General features: G+C 46.5%; 1 protein-coding gene across 1 annotated transcript in view; it reads right to left on the reverse strand.

Annotated features, from left to right (window-relative positions):
* Positions 1–4,352: 4,352 nt before the first annotated feature.
* Positions 4,353–26,916, reverse strand: part of S100A5 (S100 calcium binding protein A5) — a 32,450-nt gene continuing 9,886 nt past the window's right edge. The window contains exons 2-3 of the mRNA XM_048510122.1: positions 6,188–6,345; positions 4,353–4,573 (exon numbers count right to left, since the gene is read on the reverse strand). Of these exons, the coding sequence (XP_048366079.1) occupies positions 4,430–4,573; positions 6,188–6,325 (282 nt within the window). The 5' untranslated portion in view covers positions 6,326–6,345 and the 3' untranslated portion in view covers positions 4,353–4,429. The remainder of the gene's footprint in view (positions 4,574–6,187; positions 6,346–26,916) is intronic.

Below are 26,916 nucleotides of genomic sequence, written 5' to 3' on the forward strand. Positions count from 1 at the left end.
AAGTTTGGATCATTTGCCCCTATGTGCATCACTTTACATGCATCATTGAACTGCATTTGCCATTTCTTAGCCCACTCGCCTAATTTATAAAAGTCTGCTTGGAGCTCTTCGCAATCCTTTGCGGTTCTCACCACCCTACATAATTTGGTATCACCTGCAAACTTGGCCACCACGCTACCCACCCCTGCTTCCAGGTCATTTATGAATTGGTTAAAGGGCACTGGTCCCAAAACAGATCCTTGGGAGACACCACTCCCTCCATCTCTCCATTGTGAGAACCTCCCATTTACAAAAAAAACAGGACGCTGGTTTTCGTTCAGCTTCTGGATCCCTCCCACCGGCCCGACACCGGCTTGGTTTCCTTGGACAAGGTTCCCAAACTTACAGCAGTGGCAAATATTTTCAATACACAAAGCGCATTGGGTGCTGATTTCCATTTAATCAAAAAGCCCGTATACGCTTCGGGGAAGTCATCTGTTTGGTTTAAGCAGGAAGAAGAAGAGTTTGGATTTATATCCCCCCTTTCTCCTGCCAGGAGACTCAAAGGGCTGACAATCTCCTTGCCCTTCCCCTCCCTAAACAATACCCTGTAGGTGGGGCTGAGAGAGAGCTACGAGGCTGTGACTAGCCAAGGTCACCCAGCTGGCGTGTGTGGGGAGTGTACAGGCTAATCTGAATTCCCAGATAAGCCTCCACAGCTCAGGCGGCAGAGTGGAGAATCAAACCCGGTTCCTCCAGATTAGATACACGAGTTCTTAACCTCCTACGCCACTGCTGCTCATGAGTGACTGAGGCTCTAACAGGGTGCTATAAAAGGAATCGTAGGCCGGTTTTTTCACAGCAAAATTGTACCGATGTTAGCACCGGGAATATTTCATGGTCTTTGAAGCTGCGCTGGGTCTGCCCCTGCGTTGTACCGCGATTGTCCCTTTTTGCACCACCATTTCCCCTAAACAACGCACATCTCCCTCCACCACCCCCTCTACCATTCTGCTGAAGGAAAACCCCAGGAGAAATCAGTCAAGGGAGTGAAGAAAATCCTGGTGCGGGGCAAAAGTTTCCGCCGAAATCAACCCTCTTTGGCAGACCTCAAGTCAGGCTGGAAGCCGCAGCCTTTCCCCGGCACTTTTCCATGGAAAGTCTTTCCTCTGCGCTCCATCCCACGGCTTAGTTGGCAGAAAAGCACTCTGCACATGCTCCATTCATTGCAGTGTTGTGATTGATCGGCTGAATTCTGGAAGAGCCTCCAGACTTAGAGGAAGAAGAGAAGTCAAAGAGGGCACAAGAAGAGATGTGGTTTTCACCCTTCATGGGGAGGCAATAGCCCAGACTCTGAAATGATTGTAACGCAACGTGGATGGGAGGGTGGAGTCTACTTGCCATAGAGAAGTTACTGGGACGCAATCAACCAGATGTTGTTTAATAAAGCAGGTGGGCTCTATTAAAGAGGCAGGACATTTTTTCTCCAGGTTTGTTGGCAACCTTAAGAACTATCCTCGGGAAGAAAGGGGGGGGGGTGAGAACCTTAAAAGTTACGCCAGGCATCAAGGAGTCGATTCCTCTGCAGAAGACAGGAAGAAGGCATAAAGGACTTACCAAGAACAGATCAAGAGGCAGGTGCTGAGTTCCAGAAGATGGAAGAGAAGTGCTTAAAGATCTGCAGCCGGCTTTTATAGGCCCGGACTCCCAGGAGGAGAGTCGATTGGAGTGGGGCTTCCAAGCCAGCCCCCCAACTCGTCACATTCTCCGCTCCACCTTAGCTGACCGCTGCTTACTCAGTCCCACACTCCCTCTCTTCCTGCCCAGATTCGATACAACCTGCGCCATCGTCGGCTTTGGCTCCCAGCCAATTCTGCACACAAAAGTGGCAATTCCAGCCGGCATCCCATGCCCCTGATGGCCGTGCCCTCTGACAAATCGCAATTAAAAACCAGGCACATGCAACAAGGCCCGTCTTCCCACCAAAGCCGGATCCGCCCCTCCCGTTACAGCACTTGGCTGATCTTGGCCTCCGTTACACACGTGTCCTTTTTTTTTTGGCTGCCGCAGCAACAGAAATAAATTTTGGGAAATATGTAATTGCCCTGTAAACCTCATAAAACAGTGATATATCACCCACTGTTCAAAGCAGGCCTGGCCAGGAGGGAATGCCATTCTTACTGTGGGGTTGGGAGATTACACACACGCACACGCACACGCACACGCACACACCCTTCCAGCTGCCCACCACCACTCATAGGAGCGGCAGGAGTGGGGAATTGTACAACTGTGGTTGCATGTGTGTTGCTATGTCATTTCCAGGGAAAATCCAAAAGTAATGTAGGGCACGTCTAGCAATATCCAGTAACAATATGGTTTTACAATAGAGTTGTGGCAATTCCTAGAGATGGCGATGTAGCAACTCAGTTGGTATGAGTGGGGGACTCACGTCCTTCTTTGTCAGGCTGTCAGGATGTGTTCTGCCATCCAAGAGATGGGCTTGAGTATGAGGACTCACTTTTGACTGTGGGGAGAGGGTTACTTTGATATGCTAATACAGCGGTTCTCAACCTGGGGGTCGCGACCCCTTTGGGGGTCGAACGACCCTTTCACAGGGGTCGCCTAAGACTGTCGGAAAACACATATTTCCAATGGTCTTAGGAACCGAGACCACCTATGTGGTACAGCAGTTTTATGGTTAGGTCACCCCAACGCGAGAACTAATATTTAAAGGTTCGCGGCATTAGGAAGGTTGAGAACCACTGGGTTAATAGACCATTTCCTTTCTTTTCCTTTTCTTTTGATGCTTGCAACTGCCTAAAGACTAGATTAGTTTTACCTTTCTGCATGTATTTTGAGATGAGCATGCTCAGAATCCGGCGAAGATCTAGGGTAGACTTTTCTTTCTTCAAGCCAATCTGTTCAGTGCCAATTTTCCTTTCCGCCGAGATCCGGGAAAGAAGGTGATTTAGTAGAAATTTGGCAGACAACTTGCCCAGAAATCACCAGAAGGCTGATTGGTCTATAGTTAGCTGGTAGATTGTGATCACCTTTTTAGAGCAAAGTGATAATGGTGGCCTTTGTCCAGGAGAAAGTGACCTGACCCGAGTTATTCACCATGGTGAATAGGACAGCTAATAGGGGAGACCACCAGCCGACGAACAATTTGTAGATTTCGGCTGGGATGCCATCGGGGGCCAGGTGCGTTGTTGGATTTAAGGTCATCAATTAATAACCTTATTTCATCTTCAGTGACTGGAGGCCAGTAGGGAACATCCCCGGTAAAAGGAAAGACTTTCCTATTGGTGGTGTCTGTCACATTACCAGACAGGTCACAGAAGTACTTATGCCAAGTTTGAGAATCAATGTTGGAGATAGGAGGAACAGATGTGTGCGTTCCGTTAGTGACTAGGCACCAGACCAAGGGCGTAATGCCCATTGGGCAAAGTGGGCAGTTGCCAGGGTTACTTACTGTGGCGGTGACGCCAAAATGCAGAAATTACGTTTGTGGATTTTGGGGGTATTTTAGTGGGTTTTGCGTTTTTGGCCTGCAGGGGGTGTGGTTTTTAGGCTAGCAGCACCAAACTTTCATGGATGTTTCAGGAGCCTCTCTCACAGTGCTTATCACCATGTTGAGGTTTGGTTCAGGCAGTCCAAAGTTGCTGGACTCCCCCCAAAGGGGTGCCCCATCCCAATTGTTTCCAATGGGAGCTAATAATAGGAGATCCGAGACTACATTTGAGGGGTCCATAACTTTGGACCCCCTGAACTCAAACTTCACTAGAAGCTCCTAAGGAGTATCATCAGAAAAATCTCTTGCTGACCACCACCCAGGTTTTGTGAAGTTTGGTCCAGGGGTCCAAAACTATGGACTCCCAAAGGGTGCCCCATCCCCCCATTTGTTTCAAATGGGAGTTAATAGAAGATGGGGGCTACACCTTTGTGAGGGTCCATAACTTTGGACCCTGACCAAGCTTCACCAAACATGGGTGGTATCGATAAGAGAAGTCTCCCTAAAAGGTACCCTGAGAAGTTTGGTGCTGCTATGTAATGCACCTGACATGCCAGCACCCCAAATTCCCCGTTTTTCCTTTTAACCCCCCCCCTTGCTGGCATGGATTTAAAGGAGGAGAATCTGAGGTCCCAATTTAAACATTGAAAGTGATGCTGTTTTGAAGGTGGGGAGAATCCACTTTAAAGAAATAAGCATCTCCTTTCCAATGTTTGAAATGTATTATTCAATCATGTACCACGATGTTCCACTTTAAATAACCACCACGTTTCCAACTTTTTTCTGTACGAAGGGGCAGCCGCCAGATTTGGAGACCAATGCATCCAAGCAAGGATCCCTGAGGAGAAAATAGCTTTCAATGTCACTGGAGAGAAAACTCTTTTATTTTAAGCTGCCGTCTTGACAGTGCAGGGCCTGAGAGAAAGGTACGATCTCCCCCTATTTGGCATCCTTCTGGAAGAAATCATTGTAGGTCATACAGAGGGCAGAGAGGAAGCCGGTATACTCCTTGAAGTCAATCTCGTCATCCTTGTTCTTGTCCAAGGTCCCCATAAGCTTGTCTATCCCGCCGTCTTTCATCTTCTGCAAAAAGAAGGTTGGACCAAAGAAAGACAATGAGAGAAAGAATGACATATAGAGGGGAAGAAGTCGTTCAAAAAAAATAAATCTACACTGCAAGATTCAACTGGTTTCGAAATTGGTTGAGGTAGAATCTGGGCTGGATTTGAACCCAGGGGACAGCCTCTCCGGGGAAACTAGACTGGAGGATTCTGGGTTTAGGGAGCCCCTGTCATGGATTATTTTCTCTACTACCCTGTTTCCCCTAATATAAGACATCCCCAAAAAATAAGACATAGTAGAGGTTTTGCTGAAGTCTTGAAATATAAGGCATACAAAGAAGTGAGACATAGCAAAGTTTTTTGTTTGGAAGCATTACAGATCGAGACAGACCTAGGGAAAAGATAAGACATCCCTGAAAATGGAGACGCAGCATCTTTGGGAGCAAAAATTAATATAAGACACTGTCTTATATTCGGGGAAACACGGTATCAATCAAAAGGAAATTATGTCATCTATTTAATCATGGTCACTGAATTTTTGAAAAACTGTTCAACTTGTTTCAAACTAGGAACTGTAGTAGTGGGGTACTCTGGAACAAGACCTGGGAGTCCCAAATTCAAATCCCCTGGAACTCCCAAGAGCATTTGGGGGTGGAGCAAGGGAGGGAGAATGTGTCGTGTGGACAAATACTTAATTAGCAGAGTTAATGCAATAATGAGGCACAGACCAGTTGCTTTACTGAAATAAAGTTTACTTACTACAGGGAAGGGAAACTTGGAAGAAAAACAATAAACATCTTTTCTTACTAGCTAGCTTCCAACAGCCAGCTTGCTGTAGACTGCTATTACATGGCTACTAAGCTATGGATAGAGTGAACTGAACTGAACACGTGCAGAGTGCAACACAAAGAACATATATCTAAAGCCTACGTGCAGACCTGCCTGTAGCCCACCCAACCAATAGGTATCAATTACCTGGTCACTGACTTCTGACCTCACTAACTAATTAGCATGCATGAACTAATTAGCATGCAACTTCATTACTGGATTGTGTGACTGGCACTAGGATGTTCTAGGAATTCCTACCCACCTGTACAGTAAAGAGCATAGAGATTGGGGTTAATGCCTAGAACATCAGGAATGTGGCAACAGGAAGTGATGTCACACACCCCATTTTTTCCGACTGCAAGGGGACACAGCAGAACAAAGCTGATGGGGGGCCACCTGTCAAATGTCCTAATCGGCTTTAAAATACAAGGGAAGCCATTGTCCTGGAGGAAAGAGGAACTGGCGGAAGCCTAGTGATGCCATAAAACCCGCCTTCCAATGCAGTCATTTCCTACAGGTGAGCTGATCTCTGTTGCTTGGAAACATGGGCATAGCGAGGGAGGCAAGGGGAGAAGCTGGAGCCCAGGCAAATGCAGGGCAGCAGTGCAGGGTTTAGGAAGCCCCTCGGCTTCCAAGTAGCTTCACCCATGAGCTCCCCATGGAGTTTGGGGCAGGGCACAGCTGTGGCAGGCACAGAGGTCAGGGTGAACCCCAGTCTCCATTGTAAACAGCTACATCCCTTCTCGGAAAGCAGTAGTGACCGCAAGAGGGCCCCAGAAACCCCGTCACCAATCTTCTCGCCACTTGCCTCCCCCAGAGCAAGCTCCTTCTTCACCAGTTCCTTCAACTCCATCTTGCTGAGAGTCAACTTGTCGCCTTCCTTCCCAGAGTACTTGTGGAAAGTGTACACCAAGGTGGCCAGAGCTTTCTCCAGGGGGGTCTCCATTGCACGCAACTAGGCCGGACCTGGAAGAGGCAAAAAGTGAGTGAGCAGCATTTCAGAGTTGCCCCAAAGGTCCGGCGGGCTGCCGAGTCAAACTTTCTTGAGGTGAGGCAGACGAGATGGCCAATTCCAGGTGAGGAAATGTCATGATACATAAAAAAAGAAAGGTTCACAAAAGGTTCATCTTCTAGTCGGCAGAAGTTTGCCCAACACAAAGGGCCGGAGACAGTCAGTCAAGGGGCAAGTGGCTACAGTTGACCTTTAACATGATTGGTGAATTCAACTGTGACTCTAGACCATAGGTGTCAAATTCGCGGCCCTCCAGATGTTATAAACTACAGTTCCCATAATCCCCACCAACATGATGCTTGCAGAGTTATAGAGGGCTAACTGTAGTTATAACATCTGGAGGGAACAAGGCTGACACCTGTTTACCTAGAACCAATGAAGGAGAGCCCCTATTCACAGGAAGTGGGGGGTGGGGAAGGTATCCTTGTTGAATGTATAAGGTTACAATGCATTGTGTCACGAAGACAAGGTCAAAGTTTAATCTCGTTGATTCTGTACAGCAACTTTGTTCTTGCTGAAAGAGTTCTGTATAGTCTTATAGTCTTGTCTGGGATAGACTTGTGTAACCTTGCAACTATGCTAAGTAAAAACCTTCCAGGATTTGGAAAGAACACATCTTTAGCATTGGAAGTAATTTTTTTCCCAAAGGTGCAAGGAGGGCTGCAGTGAAGTGCAAAGACTACTAGACATTTCCCTCATGCCCACCAGAGTGACTCCGCTTTTAAACTCTACTGATAGGAAAGTACTGGGAGGGAGTCTGTGGGGGAGGAGCCCATAGAACCCTCTCTCCCAAAGCCACTGTTTTGCCCCAGGGAAACTGATCTCTCTTGTCCAGAGAACAGTTGCATGTCCAGAAGATCTCCTGGTCCCAGTTGGTTGGAAACCCAGCAAGATGTAGTGGTTAAGAGCAGGTGGACTCTCATCCAGAAAATCAGGTTTGATTCCCCACTCCCCCGCATGACCGGCGAACTCTTATCTGGTGAACCGGATTTGTTTCCCCACTCCTACATTCCTGCTGGGTCACTTTAGGCCATCCCAGTTCTCTCAGAACTCTCTCAGCCCCACCTACCTACCTCACAAGGTGTCTGTTGTGAGGAGAGGAAGGGAAAGGAGTCAGTAAGCCGCCTTGAGTCTCCTTACAGGAGAGAAGGTGAGATTTTCTGAAAATCCAAACTCTGCTTCTACTCTTCTACAGCAGATTAGGCCTAATATCCATATTGCAATGTGGCACAAGAGGCAGGTAGGCACATAACAGCATTTACAGGACTACCAGGATTTGTAGTATAAATTGTTCCAGAGCCTCAGGCGATTCAGCAACTGTGGTATTAAAAAGAGTTCAGCCCAGTTCCTAGAAGAGGGGTACTGGCCCTGGTGGGAAGCCATTGTTTGTTCCCCACTACAACCAACTTTGCTCAGCTCAGAGGAGGCGGAGATCATCCTGTGCCTCTTAAGCGGCTCCGTTCGGATTGGCTACATTTCTCGGACATGTTACGTCTATCCCCACACCCGTTATTTAAAAAAACTGCCACAGAGGAATGGAGGGCAGACGAAGGTGGCATTTTTTGATTAGCCAGCTAATGCATGCCCAGAAACACTCAGCTTCCATGGTGGCTGGTGGGGGGACTCCTGGCACAGAGATTCCCCACTTTACTCAGAATCGAGCTGAAGTTCAGGCGTGGCTCCCCTGAAGAAAAGTGATGGATTCCCAACAGTCGGAGGTGGCTTCATTCCACCACTTGAAGTGACTGGTGCAAAACCCGCGCATTAGTCCCAGAGTGGTTGTCTCTTGAACACCTGCCTGGAATTGAGCAAACAAGACTTGGGTTAGATAGCTCAAGTCGCGAATGAATATAAGACTCAGGCCCTGAGCCAGGTTCAAATGTTCCACTTGTGGCCGAGGAGGCTCTGGAATATTCCTCTTCCTCACAGCTAACCCTATTTCTTTGGGTTCTTTAAAAGAGGCCCGAGGAAGGAAGGAGAACTTTTGCTCTGTAAGAAGGAAGGATAGGCTAAAAAAATGGATAGATTGATTCTGACCCAAGATCCACCCATCAAATTTCCCAAACCGTCTCCACCACTAGACTGCCCGATTCGACTCTCAACTGTAAAACTCCAAAGAAACCAATTATATATTATATTATATATTAATACCATGTATATTAATCACCAATATTATATAATATATATATTACCGTGGTGGCGAACATTTTGGCACTCAGATGTTATGGTTCATAATTCCAATCAGCCCCTGTAGCACATGGTCAAGTGGCCATGAGGCTGATGGAATTGTAGTCCGACATCTGGTGCCGAGGTTCTCCTACTGTCTCTGCCATATAGCAATGTTAATGCTTGACCAAGGAGTTCTGAGTGCCACATTTAAAGGATATTGAAAGAGTTAGAGAAATTACAGAGAAAGGCAACCTTGAGGATGGATTGAGGGACTGGGCGCCTTCCTTATGCAGGAGAGCTGCAGCGTTTGGGGCCTCTTGGTTTTGGAGAGGAGGCGATCTGAGGGGGGATATGATTGGAAATCTATAAAATTATGCATAGGAGGTAGAAAATGTTGATGAGGTGCCTACATGTCTACTAGAACCAGGGGCGTCATCTGAAAGTGTCTGAGGGTAAGAATTAGGACTAATAAAAGGAAACATTTTTCCCATAGCGATGTGTAATTCCAAGTGCAATTTGAAGATGCTGCCACAGGAGGGAACGGTGATGGCCACTGCTAACCTGGATGGCTTTAAAAGGGGGGCTTGGACAAAATTATGGGGGAGAAGTGGATTTATATTTTCACAATCTTTGTCCTCCTTGATCTCAGTTTACCAAAATGCCTTAGCAGACCAATTGCTCCCGGCAACTTAGCCATGTGAGGCATTACTTTCACATCTACATGTGAGCTCCCAAAAGGAGCACCTGGTGGGCCACTCGCGAGTAGCAGAGAGCTGGGACTAGGTGGACTCTAGTCTGATCCAGGTGGCTGAGCATTTCTTATGTTGTATGTTTGTGGGGACTTGCTTGCTTTACTCGCAGCAGGTAGGGAAAGGGCTTTATGGCTGGTGGTTTGTTTCCAACAGGTCCTGCCAAACCAGCCTACATACCGTCTTTGGATCTCCTCAGGATTGTAAAGCCTCGATCCTCTCTTAGGTTCCTCCTCCGCGATGACAGTAGGGATCTGGGCAGGATCTGATATAGCCATGTCGCCATTAAACAGGGCTGGAGCATGTCTAGTTTCCATGAATGGGCCGCTTGGTACAATCTGTGCAGTGTGTGACTTGATGGCTAATTAGGGACGTGCCCGCAGAATATTTGAACGGTTCCCAAGAATGTTAGTAGGCAGTTTACCCTGCAGCATGGGTTGTGGGATTGCGCTGTGCTTGGGCTGGGTGTCTCACCAAGTAAATCTTAACAGAGACAACCGGGAGGAAGCAGGGATGTGGCTATACCCTGCTGGAATGGGCTGAACAGAGATGTAGCGGGGGGAATGGGCCCAGCCCCAGCCCCAACTCCTGCACCCCGCTTACCTGGCTGCCAGCCCGGTGCCGGCTTCTGCCGGCCTACCGCAGGCCCACCAGGTGCCCCTCAAGGGGAACTTTGGTGGACTCACAGCAGGCTGCTGGTCCCCCCCCCCACACACACACACACACCTTTATTAGAGGCTGGCCTCTGATAGAGGTAGGGAGGCTGGCAGAAGCCAGCGCCAGGCTGGCAGCCTGCCATGAGCCCGCCGATGTGTCCCTCGACTTTTTGTTTGTTTGTTTGTTTGTTTGTTGTTTGTTCGTTTGTTGTTTGTTTGTTTGTTTGTTTGTTTGTTTGTTTGTTTGTTTTGTTTGTTTGTTTGTTTTGTTTGTTTGTTTGTTTGTTTTGTTTGTTTGTTTGTTTGTTTGTTTGTTTTGTTTGTTTTGTTTGTTTTGTTTGTTTGTTAGATTTTTTAAACCGCCCATCCCGAGAGTACTCTAGGTATTATATGGAGCCTGCAACAACAATACATAATAACATTAAACACAGCAGGCTAAAAACAACATTTTACACATAAAAACTAAGGTAATTTAAAACAATTTACAAATCTTGAGGGGCACTCAGGGACTTCCAGGGCTCTCAGCGAGGGCCTGCCCGTTATTATTATTGTGTCAGGCTGTTTTCCACTCCCCCGCGTCACGTTTGTCCCCAGATGGCCTCAATTGGCTCTGCCTCTAGGTAGGAAGCTGGATTCAAAACTCTGTCCGGGAATCTGATGCCATAAACCTGCATAGGAGCGTGTGTGCTGGGTGTCTGTGTAAACTACTGTCAATCACACAGCTGACTTAACAGCAACTCGGTTAGGTTTTCAACCCAGGAGGTGGTTTGCCACTGCCTACCTGTGCACACTTCCCATCCAAGTACTAACCAAGGCCGCTCCTGCTTAGATTCTATAATCTGATGAGATCAGATTAGTTCGGGCTATCCAGATTAGGCCAATGCATGTGCTGTGCACTGTTAAATAAAGCACATAAGTGAAAAAAGGGTGTTCCTTTTCAGGAAGCCTCTGGGATAATTCCTTTTAGATAATAATAAACCCATCCCCTACTGGATATTTGTTTATTTGGGTGCTGTGTGGTTTCCGGGCTGTATGGCTGTGTTCTAGCAGCATTTTCTCCTGATGTTTCGCCTGCATCTGTGGCTGGCATCTGTGGCTGAAGATGCCAGCCACAGGTGCTAACAAGCATGTCAGGAAAAGCAATACTACTAGAACACTCCTGTGTACAACCAAATACTACACATGAACCCGACCGTGAAAAGCAACCGACAATACATTTGTTTATTTGTTTGACTTACACACCACTCTTACAATGGAAGGTATCTGATGAAGGAAACTTTGACCCTCAAAAGTTCATACCTGGAAAATCCTGTGGCTGCTGGCCTCAAACTTTCCTGGGAGTAAGAACCACTGAGCTGACTTCAGTGGAAATCCATGTAGACCTTGCTTCATTTCTAATCTTTCTTTCTCGTGGACACTCTGTGAGGATTATGCCAGTGAAAAACACTGACGTAGGTTAGGTTGAGGGGACCTGGCTGACCTAAGGAGCAGCAGTGGCGTAGGAGGTTAAGAGCTCATGTATCTAATCTGGAGGAACCGGGTTTGATTCCCTGCTCTGCCGCCTGAGCTGTGGAGGCTTATCTGGGGAATTCAGATTAGCCTGTACACTCCCACACATGCCAGCTGGGTGACCTTGGGCTAGTCACAGCTTCTCAGAGCTCTCTCAGCCCCACCCACCTCACAGGGTGTTTGTTGTGAGGGGGGAAGGGCAAGGAGATTGTAAGCCCCTTTGAGTCTCCTACAGGAGAGAAAGGGGGGATATAAATCCAAACTCTTCTCTTCTTCTTCTCTTCTAAGGCAACTCCAGTGGCAAAGTGGGGAAATTAAAACCAGTTTTCCCAGATCTATCCACTACACCTCACTGGCTACCAATTTTGTGTCACTCAGACTAGTCTATTTCGCAGGGTTGATGTCAGTGTAAAGCCAGGTCTGATAGCTAGAGGGGAAGAAGAGGAAGAGGAGGAGTTTGGATATATACCTTTTTCTCCTGTGAAGAATCTCAAGGTGGCTTCCAAACTTCTTTCCCTTCCTCTTCCTACAACAGACACCTTGCGAAGTAGGTGGGGCTGAGAGAGTTCTGAGAGAACCACGACTAGCCCAAGGTCACCCAGCAGGAATGTAGGAACAGGGAAACAAGTTTGGTTCACCATGGAGCAGTGGGGAATAGAGTCCAACGCTCTAAACCACGATACCACGCTGGCTCTGAGAATGGTATATTAGACATATAACTACCAAAGCCAGAAAACTAGATTAAAAAAATTAGAGAAACAGCACAATGGTAAATGTGGTTACCAAAATGAGCAAAGAGATGAAAAGAACAGTGAGACATCAGTGGTGCCCCCCCTTCCCTTTTAGAAAGCCCCTTCCTGAACAATTCTGTTCACTTTGCTGGCTGTGATTTGTTATTAGCCAGACTGTCAGCTCCTCGGGGCACAGAGAAGCACAGAGTCTTTGCATAACAGAAAGTGGATACCTTCCCAGGTGGGGCCCAGTGGCAAAGGAAGAGCTCAGGAGAAGATGACATAAAAGAAGCTTGGGAAATTGACTTCACATAAGGAGGAGAGGGAAATTGCACAATTAAAAGGGGTGGGAGCGTGGATCAAGGATGGGCAGAGATTCCCTTGAGAATGCCCGCAATCTCTAAGGGAATGCACGCCCCGGCAGCATCAGCAAATTGTGGGTATCAGCCCTTAGAGCTCTCTGCTTGGGTAACATTCAGCTAAAGCAATATGCTTTACTTGGGACTGCCCTTCCTCCCTCACAACAAACACCCTGTGAGGTGGGTGGGGCTGAGAGAGCTCCGAGAAGCTGTGACTAGCCCAAGGTCACCCAGCTGGCGTGTGTGGGAGTGCACAGGCTAATCTGAATCCCCCAGATTCCACAGCTCAGACGGCAGAGCTGGGAATCAAACCCGGTTCCTCCAGATTAGATACACGAGCTCTTAACCTCCTATGCCATTGCTGCTCCCTGTAAGCGTATCCTTTACACTGTAAGAGTATCCGCACATGCGCAAACATCCTCGGTGTCCCGTGTTCTGATTGACTGTTGTTTCGAGGTGGCAGCTTGCATGAAAGTCTCTGCCCTGCCTTTCAATTGCTGGCACCCGACCCCTCCTTAACACTGAACTCAAAACTGACTGTTTCCCTCCCAAGGTCCATTTTGGGTTTTGGCCACACCCACAAAAAAGGCTGCACTTCTGATTGGTTGACCCACAGAGAGCGGGAAAACAAAGCCCCCCCCTGCCTTTTTCCCAGTTCTGGGTAGATCCCAGGGCCTCAACACAGCAAGTGGCAGCAAAAAACAACGGGGCACAGGATCACATCACACTGCCACTCACATTCTCATATTTTTGTGGAAAATGAGAGACTTCCACCTGCCCATGATATGCCCACTAACATTCAGCCCAAAGCAGAGCAAGGGAAAACTGCGCTCAGGGCACTCACGTGCTCTGCTTCCCTGTGTCAGCGCTGCCAGCCCTTGCCCCAGAATGGCCCCAGAATGCCCCGGCTTGCCCCCACCACGGCCCAGCCACGTCTCCACCACAGCTCCACCTAGGGCACCCCCAGAGGTGGGATCCAGCAGGTTCTCACCAGTTCCCGAGAGTGGGTTACTAATTATTTGTGTGTGCCGAGAGGGGGGTGGCTAATTGGGTCTGCTTTTCCGTTAGAAATTCCATTAGGTCCAAAAATCATAAAGTCCTGTTGTTTCCTTTGTGGCTGGTTAACGAAGGTAGAAAATGGGATAATTCTCCCCGTTGGGCTGTTTTAAAAACATGTTTTAGAAATATGGTCAAGTTCCTTGTTTAAGGAAAGTATCCTTCTTTTGATTTCTACAAACAAAATCAAGTATTTGAAAGTATTAAGTATTTGACAGGCAGTCAATTAGAGGAGAAGTAGTTGTTTCTGTTGGCAGTAGACGATAGGACTTGCTAGAATGAGTTTAAATTATGGGCAGAAAGATACCAGCTGGAAATTAGGAACTTTTTTTTTACAGTAAGGGTTTTTTACAGTAACTGAGAAATTATTAATGCCCCGCCCCTGGAATGCCCGGCTACGCCCCCGTCGTGCCCCACCCAGCCCCATTGGCGCTACGCCACTGTTTGAATCCCACCACCATGGGAACCTGTTACTAAAAATTTTGGATCCCACCACTGGGCACCCCCCTGCCCTGTGGGCACTATGCCACTGGCCCAAAGTGCAAATCTCCCTAGCTATGCACTCTGAGCAACCAGTCCATCTACAGAAAGGAAAATGGGGATATTTGGGGACTCCACTCCTGATTAACCCAGGAGAAAGGGCACCTGGTTGACGCCATGAGCAGAAAATGTACTCGGGGGAACATTTCAGGAAGGGCGGACTGCAATGGTCGGTGGCTCAGCAGGGTTTGAAAACTGAGTCAAAATGGGAATTAATACACACATATATATATGCTAGCTGTAGTTAGGTTTTAATTTAATTTGCTGCAAATTAATCTATTAAAGTTGTGGGCTTTCATAATGATCTCTCTGACTGGAAAACTTCAGGCAGACACACGGAGCAGCAGTGGCATAGGAGGTTAAGAGCTCGTGTATCTAATCTGGAGGAACCGGGTTTGATTCCCAGCTCTGCCGCCTGAGCTGTGGAGGCTGATCTGGGGAATTCAGATTAGCCTGTACACTCCCACACACGCCAGCTGGGTGACCTTGGGCTAGTCACAGCTTCTCGGAGCTCTCTCAGCCCCACCTACCTCACAGGGTGTTTGTTGTGAGGGGGGGAAGGGCAAGGAGATTGTCAGCCCCTTTGAGTCTCCTGCAGGAGAGAAAGGGCGGATATAAATCCCAACTGCTCTTCTTCTTCTTCTTCTTCTTCTTCTTCTTCTTCTTCTTCTTCTTCTTCTTCTTCTTCTTCTTCTTCTTCTTCTTCTTCTTCTTCTTCTTCTTCTGTGGTTATAAACTATTCCCCCCACCTTTGCAATGCTTCTGCTACAAGAGAAGAGCTAAAACATCAAAAAATTGGATTCACTCTCTGGGTTGTTTCCACATGTAGAGGAAACGGGCCTTTTATTTAGACAACATAATGAACAAGTGTTAGATAGAAACTTGCTTTCCCATGGTTTTTCCTGTATTAGGGGCTAGGAATGTGTAACCTCCGAGTTCCTCTCCGTCGCTGACAGTCACTCGGTCAGTTTGAATAGATTTGTTTACTTTTATCTCGCATCTCCTGGCTATTCCCTGTACCCAGCCTGGAGTTGGTAAGACACTCTGATACTTATACAGGCACTGTAACACCAACAACAACCTTTATTTGGCATTTAAAAATAGGTTCTAGAGCATTGCCAGACATTTTTGAAATACAAATCAAGAGTACATTCAAAGCGCAGACAGGAAGACTGTATAGAGCAGTATACATTACTTAGAAAGTTCGGTCACTTGTAAAAGAAATTTTGCTACTTTTTCCAAGAGCACGACATCTGTGTTGTTTAACAGAAGTTCCACAACAGAACAGTCAGAGTCACGTTCAGATTTGTCTAGGAGAGAAATTCCTAACGCCCACATATCTCGGACAGTCAAGAATAATGTGAGCAAGAGTCTCCACTTGATTTTTGCAGTGTGGACAAACCCGATCCTGAAGAGGTATGGATAAGTAGCGACCCTTTGTAATGGCCGATGGGAAGGTATTGGATCTGGCCCTTTACAGGTACTGTATACAGTACTGTGATACTGATACTGATACAGTGCTGTGACTCGGATCTGGGGATGCTCCACAGGCCATGATGGGGCCATCTGGCCACAGCTCAGGGGGAGCACCCCAGGTAGAAGGGTTCTCACCTCTCCTGGGCTTGAGTGTGGAGTAGGTCACCCATGCAGGGACTGCGGACCCAAACCAGGTCCTCCGGTCCAGTGGCTACCTTACGAGATGTATAGTCCGGAAATGGAGAGGAGCCCCGAAGATCTCGGCCCCGAAGATCTCGGCCGCATTGGGGTAGGTTTTAATTGGGGTTTCTGGACGCCTCTTGTTTATTTATTTATTAACTGTTATCCGCTGTTTTATAAGAGTTTGTAGGTTGTTTTATTGATGATTATGGGATGGAGCTTATGTATTTGTATTTTGTGTATGACCTGCTTCTGCTTGATGTTTGAATTGTGTTGTTCACCGCCCGGAGCCCTTTGGGGATTGGGCGGTATAAAAATTGAAGAAAGAAAGAAACAAAGAAACAAAGAAACAAAGAAATAAATAGATAGATAGATAGATAGATAGATAGATAGATAGATAGATAGATAGATAGATAGATAGATAGATAGATAGATAGATAGATAGATAGATAGATAGATAGATAGATAGATAGATAGATAGATAGGTAGATAGATAGATAGATAGATAGATAGATAGATAGATAGATAGATAGATAGATAGATAGATAGATAGATAGATAGATAGATAGATAGATAGATAGATAGATAGATAGATAGATAGATAGATAGATAGATAGCGACTCAGGCAGGTAGAGGGAAAGACCTCTGACTTAACAAAGGGCTGCAGTGGATTAGTCCCAGAAGTGTTGGTGGACACGGGGTACTGCTGAGGGCGGAGTGGAGAGTGAAAGGGACAGGACGTTCTGATTCGGCCTGTCGAAACCCGCTCTGCAGAGGGCAGTTGATAGAAATGGCATTCAGGCGTGGTATTTTCTCCTGTTCCTTCTAACTGCCCTGCCCCAGGGCTTGTATCTGTAGGGTCCCTCCCTCCGTGTTGGAATGTGTGCCAGTTGTAAATTTGGAAGTGGCTTCTCCCTGCCAACGGGCACAGCCCTGGCCTGTGCGTTCCCCAATTGGAAGAGTTTAAAACTCAAAAATCATTCAATATTTATAAACTGGTTTGCATTCCTTCGAGCGGAAATCTTCATATGCAGCATTTTTAATTTATTTTAGCAAATTATATTTTCTGCAATGATAGAAAGTCAATTTTAAACGTTTTGGGAACTTGCTTTACAGATTAAAAAAAGATATTTCGCTTCAAGTAAGGCGCTCACTGCATGTAGGAGTCTGCAATTTGGAGGTGCTTGATTTCTAGAAGGAGGAGGAGGAGGAGGAGGAGGAAGAGGAGGAGGAGTTTGGATTTATATCCCCCCTTTCTCTCCTGCAGGAGACTCAAAGGGGCTGACAATCTCCTTGCCCTTCCCCCCTCACAACAAACACCTTGTGAGGTAGGTGGGGCTGAGAGAGCTCCGAGAAGCTGTGACTAGCCCAAGGTCACCCAGCTGGCGTGGGTGGGATTGTACAGGCTAATCTGAATTCCCCAGATCAGCCTCTACAGCTCAGGCGGCAGAGCTGGGAATCAAACCCGGTTCCTCCAGATTAGATACACGAGCTCTTAACCTCCTACGCCACTGCTGGAATTGTTTTATTATAGAATGCTCCTAGAAGTCTTAATTGTGTTTCGTTTTCTTAAGAAACAATTTTGTAATGTTAGCTGTGTGCATGGAAACAAAATTAAAGTGCAACATTACTGAAGGTTAACAATTCTGAATGGTCAGGCATTTTGTTTTTATTATATGTTTTTTGTGAATGGTGCCCACATCCCATTTCCAAAGTGGCAGCTACTGTGCCAACCAGGGTTGTGGATGACCCCTCAAAATAAAACCTTTGTTCCCTAAAGCCTGGTTTTCTCCATTTTAAAGGTTCTACACAAAGGCACCCACATAGGTGGCAAGAGGGTAAGTAATTGGTTTGAAGTTGACTATATTGGTTCACAGGTCAGAACCCAGGCAGATGCTATCGTTGAGAACTGCTTGGTATGCAAAAAGTTAATGCCGCTTCGAAATGACAGAAAAGGCAGGGAAATATCTATTGTGGTCTGCACCCCGGCTCTCGTTGGCAATATGATTTTTCTGAATTGCTACCAGCCATGGGCTACAAATACCTCCTTGTGTTTATAGACACTCTGAGTGGCTGGCCGCTAGCTTTTCCTTGTAGGACTTGTAAGAGCTGGGAGGTGGTAAAGGTGCTGTTGAACAATATTGACCTTTAAGGCCTTACACGGCCTGGGGCCCTCGTATCTTCAAGACCACATCACCCCATACATCTTGGCACGGCCTCTCCGTTCAGTGGAGGCCAATTTACTAGTGGTCCTTGGCCCCTCGATGATACGGCTGGCCTCCACGCGGGCCAGGGCCTTTACGGCTCTGGCCCCGGCCTGGTGGAACACTCTTCCTCCGGCTGTCCGGGCCCTGCGGAATCTTACTGAATTCCGCAGGGCCTGTAAGATGGAGTTGTTCCGCCGGGCCTTTGGAAGGTGAACCAGCCGCTGATGGCGGGGGGACCCCCCCTGACCCTTTATATCTGGGCCTCCTGCCATCTTGGGACTTGCCATTCCTTCCGCTTGAGAGAGGATTTTAGAGATGGGATAGCTGGACGCCACTTTTACTTATCTTAGTTATTATGCTTAGTCTTCATTTTTATCGCTGCTTTTAAAGGTTTTAGCTGTTTTCTGTTATATGTGACTATTTGCTGTACGCCACCTGGAGCCCTTCGGGGACGGGGCGTTATAAAAGTCCAAAGTCTGTATGTATGTATGTACGTATGTATGTATGTACGTATGTATGTATGTATGTATGTATGTATGTATGTATGAATGAATGAATGAATGAATGAATGAATGAATGAATGAATGAATGAATGAATGAATGAATGAATGAATGAATGAATGAATGAATATATTGTTCCGGTATATGGGCTCCCATGGGAAGGATTAGAGTCTGATAATGGTCCGGCATTTGTGTCTGATATAGTTCATGAGATAGTCCAAGCACTCAACTTTCTCTGGAAATTGCATGGCACTTGGTACCCTCGGTCCAACTGGGTAGTGGAAAGAATGAATCAGACCTTGACGTCATGCTTGACCAAAATTATGCCAGAGACATCTTTGAAATGGCCCCAAGCTTTGCCTGTAGCCTTGCTGAAAGTCAGACCCACCCCTTAGGGAAAATTGAAAATTAGCCCCTTTGGGGCAAATGTTTGGCCATTTTTTCCCTGGGTCACAACAAGGGCTGGGAGATGCTGCTGAGTTTGGAAATGTTTTAACCTCCCAGTATTTGTGTCAGCTAGCATCCACTGTCTCCAATCCACACCAGGACCTAGTCGAGCAGATGGCTTGAAAATTCCGAGATGAGGGAAATATGTGACAAACCCGTTTTAGGATCGGGAAGCATGCAAACTTCTTGGCCAAACCGAGGCTCATTCCGCACATGCAGAATAATGCACTGTCAAACTGCTTTCAGTGCTCTTTGAAGCTGTGCGGAAAAGCAAAATCCACTTGCAAACAGTTGTGAAAGTGGTTTGAAAACGCATTATTTTGCGTGTGCGGAAGGGGCCCGAGATAGTTCCCTGGCTCAACCCGGCATATTTGAACAGTGCAGAATTCTTTGGCCATTAATTAGCAATGGTTCGATTAAAGTTTTCTACAGGGGTGTATAATGATCACAATGCAACAGTACCTGTTCTGCTGTTTCAGGCTGTCTCTGTGAACAGAACAGAACAAAGTACTTCTGCAGAAAAGGCCTCTGAGTTGTAACCAACACACGTCCCCTTAACACTTTGATTGCAGCAATGGGAAGTATACAGCCTCCAAATGCCCTTCTTTGCCAGGGGGAGTCCCTGTATTTTTACACCTTTCTCTAATAACAGACTTTATGACATTTCCCAGATGAAAGCAGAGATATGCTTTAAACACCCTGATTTTCATATCAGAGATCACTGAACAAGCCCTTTCTGTGCACAGGAGAACATTGCTGAGGGCTGGAAGGCTCTTTTGGTTTACCCTAAAAGATGTCACCTCCACTGACATCCACCATATTTTGATGACAGTTCCGGTATATGTCAGCTACAGGGAATGAAACAACATACATTTTAAATGCGTGTATCAGCAATCATGTGCTGAATTGCAGGCTCCTCAACCTATGTTGTGATTACTCCACGTGAGTCCCATGACCTGCAGAATAAACTTTCCCAGGGTTTGGAAATGGCTGCTGTGGAAAAGGGAAAGTTAGAAGGATCCGTGACCTTCACCACCGTCCCTTGATGGATCACAGAATCCAGCTCTATCATTGGTGATATACAGTTGGTGATATACTAGAACCAGGGGGCATACATTGAAAATGCTGGGGGGGAAGAATTAGGACTAATAAAAGGAAACACTTCTTCACGCAACGTGGGATTGGTGTTTGGAATATGCTGCCACAGGAGGTGGTGATGGCCACTAACCTGGATAGCTTTAAAAGGGGCTTGGACAGATTTATGAAGAAGTCAATGTATGGCTACCAAACTTGATCCTCTTTGATTTGAGATTGCAAATGCCTTAACAGTCCAGGTGCTCGGGAGCAACAGCCGCAGAAGGCCATTGCTTTCACCTCCTGCAGGTGAGCTCCCAATGGCACCTGGTGGGCCACTGCAAGTAGCAGAGAGCTGGACTAGATGGACTCTGGTCTGATCCAGCTGGCTTGTTCTTGTGTTCTTATGTTCCTCTTTCATAGATTATGAGGTCAGTATAGATCATTGGTAATGCTTTTAGGCTATGACTGGTAATTAGCAGGAGCTTTGGGGGAGGGACATGGGGGCATCAACATTACATCAGCTGTTGACATCATTTCAGTTAAAAATGGAAGCGACATCACATCATTCTAGGAATCTCTGGAAACTCTGTGGTTAAAGCACAGAATTTGAATGGAATAGCGTAGCCTTTATTGGCATAGCAAACAAAAAAACACAACTGACATTAGTGATATTTTTAAAAAGGCAATAAAACTCAGGTAAATATGAACAGGTTACAAACTCGGAATTATTTCCATGAGAAAAAGTATTTCCACAGAGAATTTGGAACAACTTCAGTCCACTGCTACATCAGCAAGATGTCATTGTTTAGAGCGGGTGGGCTCTAAATTGGACAACTGGGTTTGATTCCCCACTTCTCCACATGAGCGGCAGACTCTTATCTGGGAAGCCAGGTTTGTTTCCCTACTACTACATTCCTGCTTGGGTACTCATAATTTGTTTAGAACTCTCAGCCCCACCAACCTCACGAGGTGTCCATTCTGTGGAGAGGAAGGGAAAGGAGTTTGTAGACCACCTTGAGTTTCCTTACACGAGAGAAAGGTGAGGTATACATCCAAACTCTTCTTCTTCTTCTGATTCTACATACACTCTCTTTTCCCCCTGTGGACAAACCTTCTCAGCTACTTCCATTAATTAACCTTTGTAACAAATTAGCAAAGGCACTTGCAATTCTTTGAGGATGCAAATGTTTCCTTTGCTAATGAGCTAAGATGGAGAGTCTTGCAGCAGAGATAGGCTAGTCTTGAGAGAGACTGAGAGGGCAGGGAATTCAGCATCCACCTGTGTTTTCAAGGGAATTCTGCAGATTCTCTCAACCATTTTTGGGAGGCTGGTCTGGACAACTGCCATATTTTGTTCTTGCTTCTGTGAAGCCTCTCTTTGGCCCTTTCCACACTGCGGAAAGGGTGCCCCTGCACCGGGAGGAATTCTGCCGGTGGAGGGGTGGGGGCCGTTCACACGGGAGCGTGCAAGCGGCACCTGCAGAGGCCGGCGCAGTGCAAACAGCACCGCCGGGAACACGCTGTTTTCCCCATCCCTCTCCCACTCACCTCGTCGCCTTCATCACCCTGCTGGACTCCTAAGACCCGCCCACACTGCCCTCCGACCTCCAGGGGTCAGAGGACAGCGAGGGAGGGTCTCAGCAGTCCAGTAGAGCGACGCAGGACTACGAGGTGAGTGGGAGAGGGACAGGGAAAACAGCGTGTTCCCGGCGGTGCCGTTCGCACCGCGCTGGCGGGAACGCGCTGTTTTCCAAAAACCTTCTTCCAGGAGGGAGGTTTTTGGAGGCGGCCTGACGCTGCCCTGGGGGTGGTGGAGGGGAGCCAGGTTGGCACTGCTGCGATTTAGCAGTGCCACCTGTGCAAACGGCTCCCTGGGGATGGCGTTTTTGCCGTCCCCAGGGCGCTGTATATGGCCCATGCGGAACGGGCCTTTGACTTGACACCCAAGAATCCTCCTGACCTCATGTGCTGAATCCTGCTAGCTTTTCTTATCCAGTTCCTCTTTGCTGAATCCTGGTCCCATAAGTCCCAGCATAAAGTTTTTAGAGTGGGTTGTTGCCTAGCTTAACAGTTAGAATATTTTCTAAAGTAGCAATGGGGAATAACTCAGCTTGACAGAGAGATAGACTAGCAGTGTGATCTTTAGAACAACTATGCCAGAAATATGGCTTGAAACATTCCACAGAGAATACAAAAGAGACCAAATTGAATTTAAATACCTTCATAAGTTTTTGGTGCAACACATTCATACAGTGAGACATAGAGAAGCTTACACACACAGTTCCTAAGATATAAAAAGGGTGGAAAAATAAATTTGGATGAAAGATTGGGAAGGGAACAGCAGGGATTTATACGTTAAGAACATAAGAACATAAGAACAAGCCAGCTGGATCAGACCAGAGTCCATCTAGTCCAGCTCTCTGCTACTCTCAGTGGCCCACCAGGTGCCTTTGGGAGCTCACGTGCAGGAGGTGAAAGCAATGGCCTTCTGCTGCTGCTGCTCCTGAGCCCCTGGTCTGCTAAGGCATTTGCAATCTCAGATCAAGGAGGATCAAGATTGGGAGCCATAGATCGACTTCTCCTCCATAAATCTGTCCAAGCCCCTTTTAAAGCTATCCAGGTTAGTGGCAGCATATTCCAAACACCAATCACACGTTGCGTGAAGAAGTGTTTCCTTTTATTAGTCCTAATTCTTCCCCCCTAAGTTTAGCTGAGTTACCTAAGTTTAGCTGAGAAGTTCTTGGAGAAGGCAAAAATTCAAATGGCCAGCAGCAGCAGGAGCTGCTCTTGGGCGAGCTTGGAGAGCCAGCCTGTAACTTGGGGTGCACTGTATTTTTATACCCCATAGTTTAGTTTGAGGTGGGCTTAACAGGGTGGACAAAGAGGCAGTCTTTCCGCTTCCGCAAAGTAAATGCATAGCCCCACGTTAGCCTGATCTCATGAGATCACAGAAGCTAAACATAACTGGCCCTGGTTAGTGCAAGGACAGGAGACTGCTAAAGAGTACCAGGGTCATGACATGGAGGCAGGCAATGGCAAACCACCTTTGAATGTCAGTTGCTTTGAAAACCCTATGGGGTTACCATAAGTCAACTGAGACTTAACTTCAACAAAATGCATATACCCAGGGATTAAATCCACAGGCTTCACCCCCTCAACTTTAATTCCACCTAGCTCTCATGAACCACAGAGAGAGAGCTCTGGTCCTATAGGGCAAGGTTGTCCAACATGGGACCCTCACAGGTTGCCGAGGATGGCTGGCAACTGTATCAGCCCCTCATAGGGTTGCCAGCATCAAGTGGTAAAATTCCAAGATATTTGGAGGTGGAGCTTCAGAAAGGTGGATTTTGGGAAGGTGTAATACCATGAAGTCCACCCTCCAAAGCAGCCATTGTCTCCAGAGGAGCTCATCTCTGTTGCGTGCAGATCAAATGTAGTGCCAGGAAACTCCCAGGCCATACCTGGAGGTTCCACCATAGTAACTGCTGCCCTGAGCCCTGTAGGGAACGGCAGGATATAAATACAAATATAAATATAAATAAAGTAATCAAGGCAGCAGCTTTTGATTTTGAAAACTGTAAGAATAAGTGGAATGCATTTAATTTATATAGACTGATATTTGAATTTGTACATTACAGATTGGCTTGAGACAGAATTGTTAGAACATTTGGTGTCTCTCATGTTTAAGTTATTGCAGGAGCAAGAAAGTCGCACCTTACTGTGTGCTAATGCAGGGCAGCTGGGCAGTTAACTGGTTGATTGTGGTTGACCATTAAGGCTGTATATTATGGTGTAGCTTCCATGCTCCTTATCTCCTCTCTCTTTTACTCTTTGTCATGTTGTGTGATTGAATCAGAGGTGGGATCCAGCAGGTTCTCACCAGTTCCCGAGAGTGGGCTACTAATTATTTGTGTGTGCCGAAGAGAGGTTTACTAATTGGGTCTGATTTTCCGTTAGAAATTCCATTAGGTCCAAAAATCATAAAGTCCTGTTGTTTCCTATGTGGCTGGTTAGCAAAGGTAGAAAACGGGATCATTCTCCCTGTTGGGCTGTTTTAAAAACATGTTTTAGAAATATGGTCAAGTTCCTTGTTTAAGGAAAGTATCCTTCTTTTGATTTCTAGAAACAAAATTAAGTATTTGAAAGTATTAAGTATTTGACAGGCAGTCAATTAGAGGAGAAGTAGTTGTTTCTGTTGGCAGTAGACGATAGGACTTGCTAGAATGAGTTTAAATTATGTACAGAAAGATACCAGCTGGAAATTGGGAACTTTTTTTTTACAGTAAGGGTTTTTTACAGTAACAGGGAAATTATTAATGCCCCGCCCCTGGAATGCCCGGCCACGCCCCCGTCATGCCCCACCCAGCCCCATTGGCGCTACGCCACTGTTTGAATCCCACCACCATGGGAACCTGTTACTAAAATTTTTGAATCCCACCACTGGATTGAATGCTATGCTGTGTTTTTCCTTATTTACTTAACATGTGAGCTTGCTTGCTTGTTTGCTCGTGTTTTTTGGCACAGGACTATTTTGTCTTCCTCTTCTTTGGTAAACCTATTTATGTAGCCTTTTTATATTTAGAACTTCATGAAAACTTATTTTTATATGATTGCTGAGTTTTCTCTGCTAAGGAGCTGGGTAGTTTCAGTTCTTCTATCAAGAAATCGCCAAAATAAAACCAAATCTGGAGGTTTTGAAGCCAAATAAGACTTTATGCTTACCTGTTGGACTATTTTGAGAACATCTGGAGTTGTCACCGGGAAACAAAGACAGAATCATGTTTTATGTATCATTGGTTTAGATATTACTCACTTTGTGAGTTTTAAGTACGCATTGGTGTAACTTCTTTTGTCCATACCTGGAGGTGAGCAACCCTAGCTTACCTGCACATTTGGGACAAAACATTCCTGGGGCTGCCTTTTGTTTTGCCAGCTTCCAGCAGCCTAATTCATTTTGTAAGTTTTTTACTAGCCTTTGTTCCTCTATATTTAACACAGGCATGGAGTTGCCAAGTCTGAGTTGAGAAATACTGTAAAATCCAACTGCAACATGTATCAAAAGTGGATTGGAAGTGTATTATTCAGCATGTGTGAAAGTGAGAGATCTCTGGGTCTCACCTGAAGGACATAAAGCTGACTACAGATAGTAACAAAAAACAATGACCATTCATTCACATGTGTTCTGCTCCACAGGGAATATACATTCCCATTGGGTCGGATTCTCAGTAGTGCACAATTTGCTTGCTCTCAAACTCACCGCGCCACAGATGAAAGAATCTCCGTGGTTTCTGAAAGTACGTAAAGTGAGGTGATTTTTTTCCCTGCCTTCACAAGGAAAGTGAAGGAGAGGGTCACATGTTACGCTCTCATTGGTTTTTTTTACTAGTCCCTGCCTTTCCCACCCACCCAACAACTCTTCCAGCCATGCCGTTCTTTTTATTTTCTGGTCTACTAATAATTCAATAGACCAGTGGAGTTGACAAAGAGAAGAAGAAGAAGAAGAGTTTGGATTTATATCCCTCCTTTCTCTCCTGCAGGAGACTCAAAGGGGCTTACTTGCACACAATTGTGTGCAATTGTGTGCAAGTGGATTTTGCTATTTCACACAGTGAAATCCAGCTGCATTGAAAGTGGATTGAAAGTGCATCATTCTGCATGTGCGAAAGTGCCAAAAGCCAAGGGAGAGAGTCTGAGTTGTGGTCGTTCCAGGATCAGGTGTTAAAACAGAAAGAGGAATGGTAGTCACACACAGTTGCCAACCTCCAGGTGATAATAATAGACAGGGGTGTGGTATCTATAGATCAACAACAAACGTAACAGTACTACTAATTCATAGATGATAGTAGTTATTCACTGCTCAAGAAGAGAGGAAGAAGAAGAGTTTGGATTTATATCCCCCCCTTTCTCTCCTGCAGGAGACTCAAAGGGGATGACAATCTCCTTGCCCTTTCCCCCTCACAACAAACACCCTGTGAGGTGGGTGGGGCTGAGAGAGCTCCGAAAAGCTGTGACTAGCCCAAGGTCACCCAGCTGGCGTGTGTGGGAATGCACAGGCTAATTTGAATTCCCCAGATAAGCCTCCACAGCTCAGGCGGCAGAGCGGGGAATCAAACCCGGTTCCTCCAGATTAGATACACGAGCTCTTAACCGCCTACGTTGCTGCTGCTCCAAAGATGGCACTCTCCTCAAAAAAAGGTGACAGGCAAACTCCACAGAGACTTCCCTTTTAAATGGAAAACGATGGAGAAACCCCCTTGCGAAGCACACGGCCAGGCCACAAGCAGTAAGTTCACAAAAGCCCAGTACTTCCTGCCGATTTCTGCAGACTGAACTATCAGCAGAGGGAGGGGATTTCTGGTCATTTGGCGACTGTGGTCCCCAAATGGTGCCTCCCTAGTCACAGTGGTGGTCACAGATGGTGCACGCCTAGCTTTTGTATATAATGTTCACTCATGCGGCTGAAAGAGCTAATGCTTCTCCACACAGTGTCTATGGGATTGTGCGCAATGAGTCATCCTGCTGATCGATGTGACCAGGGCATCACCTCAACGCACCCAAGGAACAATGAACGCACTAAGCTTGTAATTCAATGCAAAGTTTAAAAGGCTATTGCTATTTGCATTGGCAAACGCATGGCTGGGCATTGAGCCCTATAGGCACTGGATAAAGGACTGTAACAAAAAGCCAGTCAGCTGTGACCAAGGAAGTGTAGGGCTAGCCTTTAAGGAACCCCACCCATGATTCATCCCAGGAAATGGACTCAGAGTGGGGTTGCTAGATCATATGTGGCAGCCAGTGGGACACTTCTCAGGGAAAATCAGAACTGATGTCATGTCACTCAAAGGTCAATTCCGCACTTGCGTTATCA

The sequence above is a fragment of the Sphaerodactylus townsendi genome, linkage group LG01 (assembly GCF_021028975.2).
Source record: "Sphaerodactylus townsendi isolate TG3544 linkage group LG01, MPM_Stown_v2.3, whole genome shotgun sequence".
Lineage (NCBI taxonomy): Eukaryota > Metazoa > Chordata > Lepidosauria > Squamata > Sphaerodactylidae > Sphaerodactylus > Sphaerodactylus townsendi.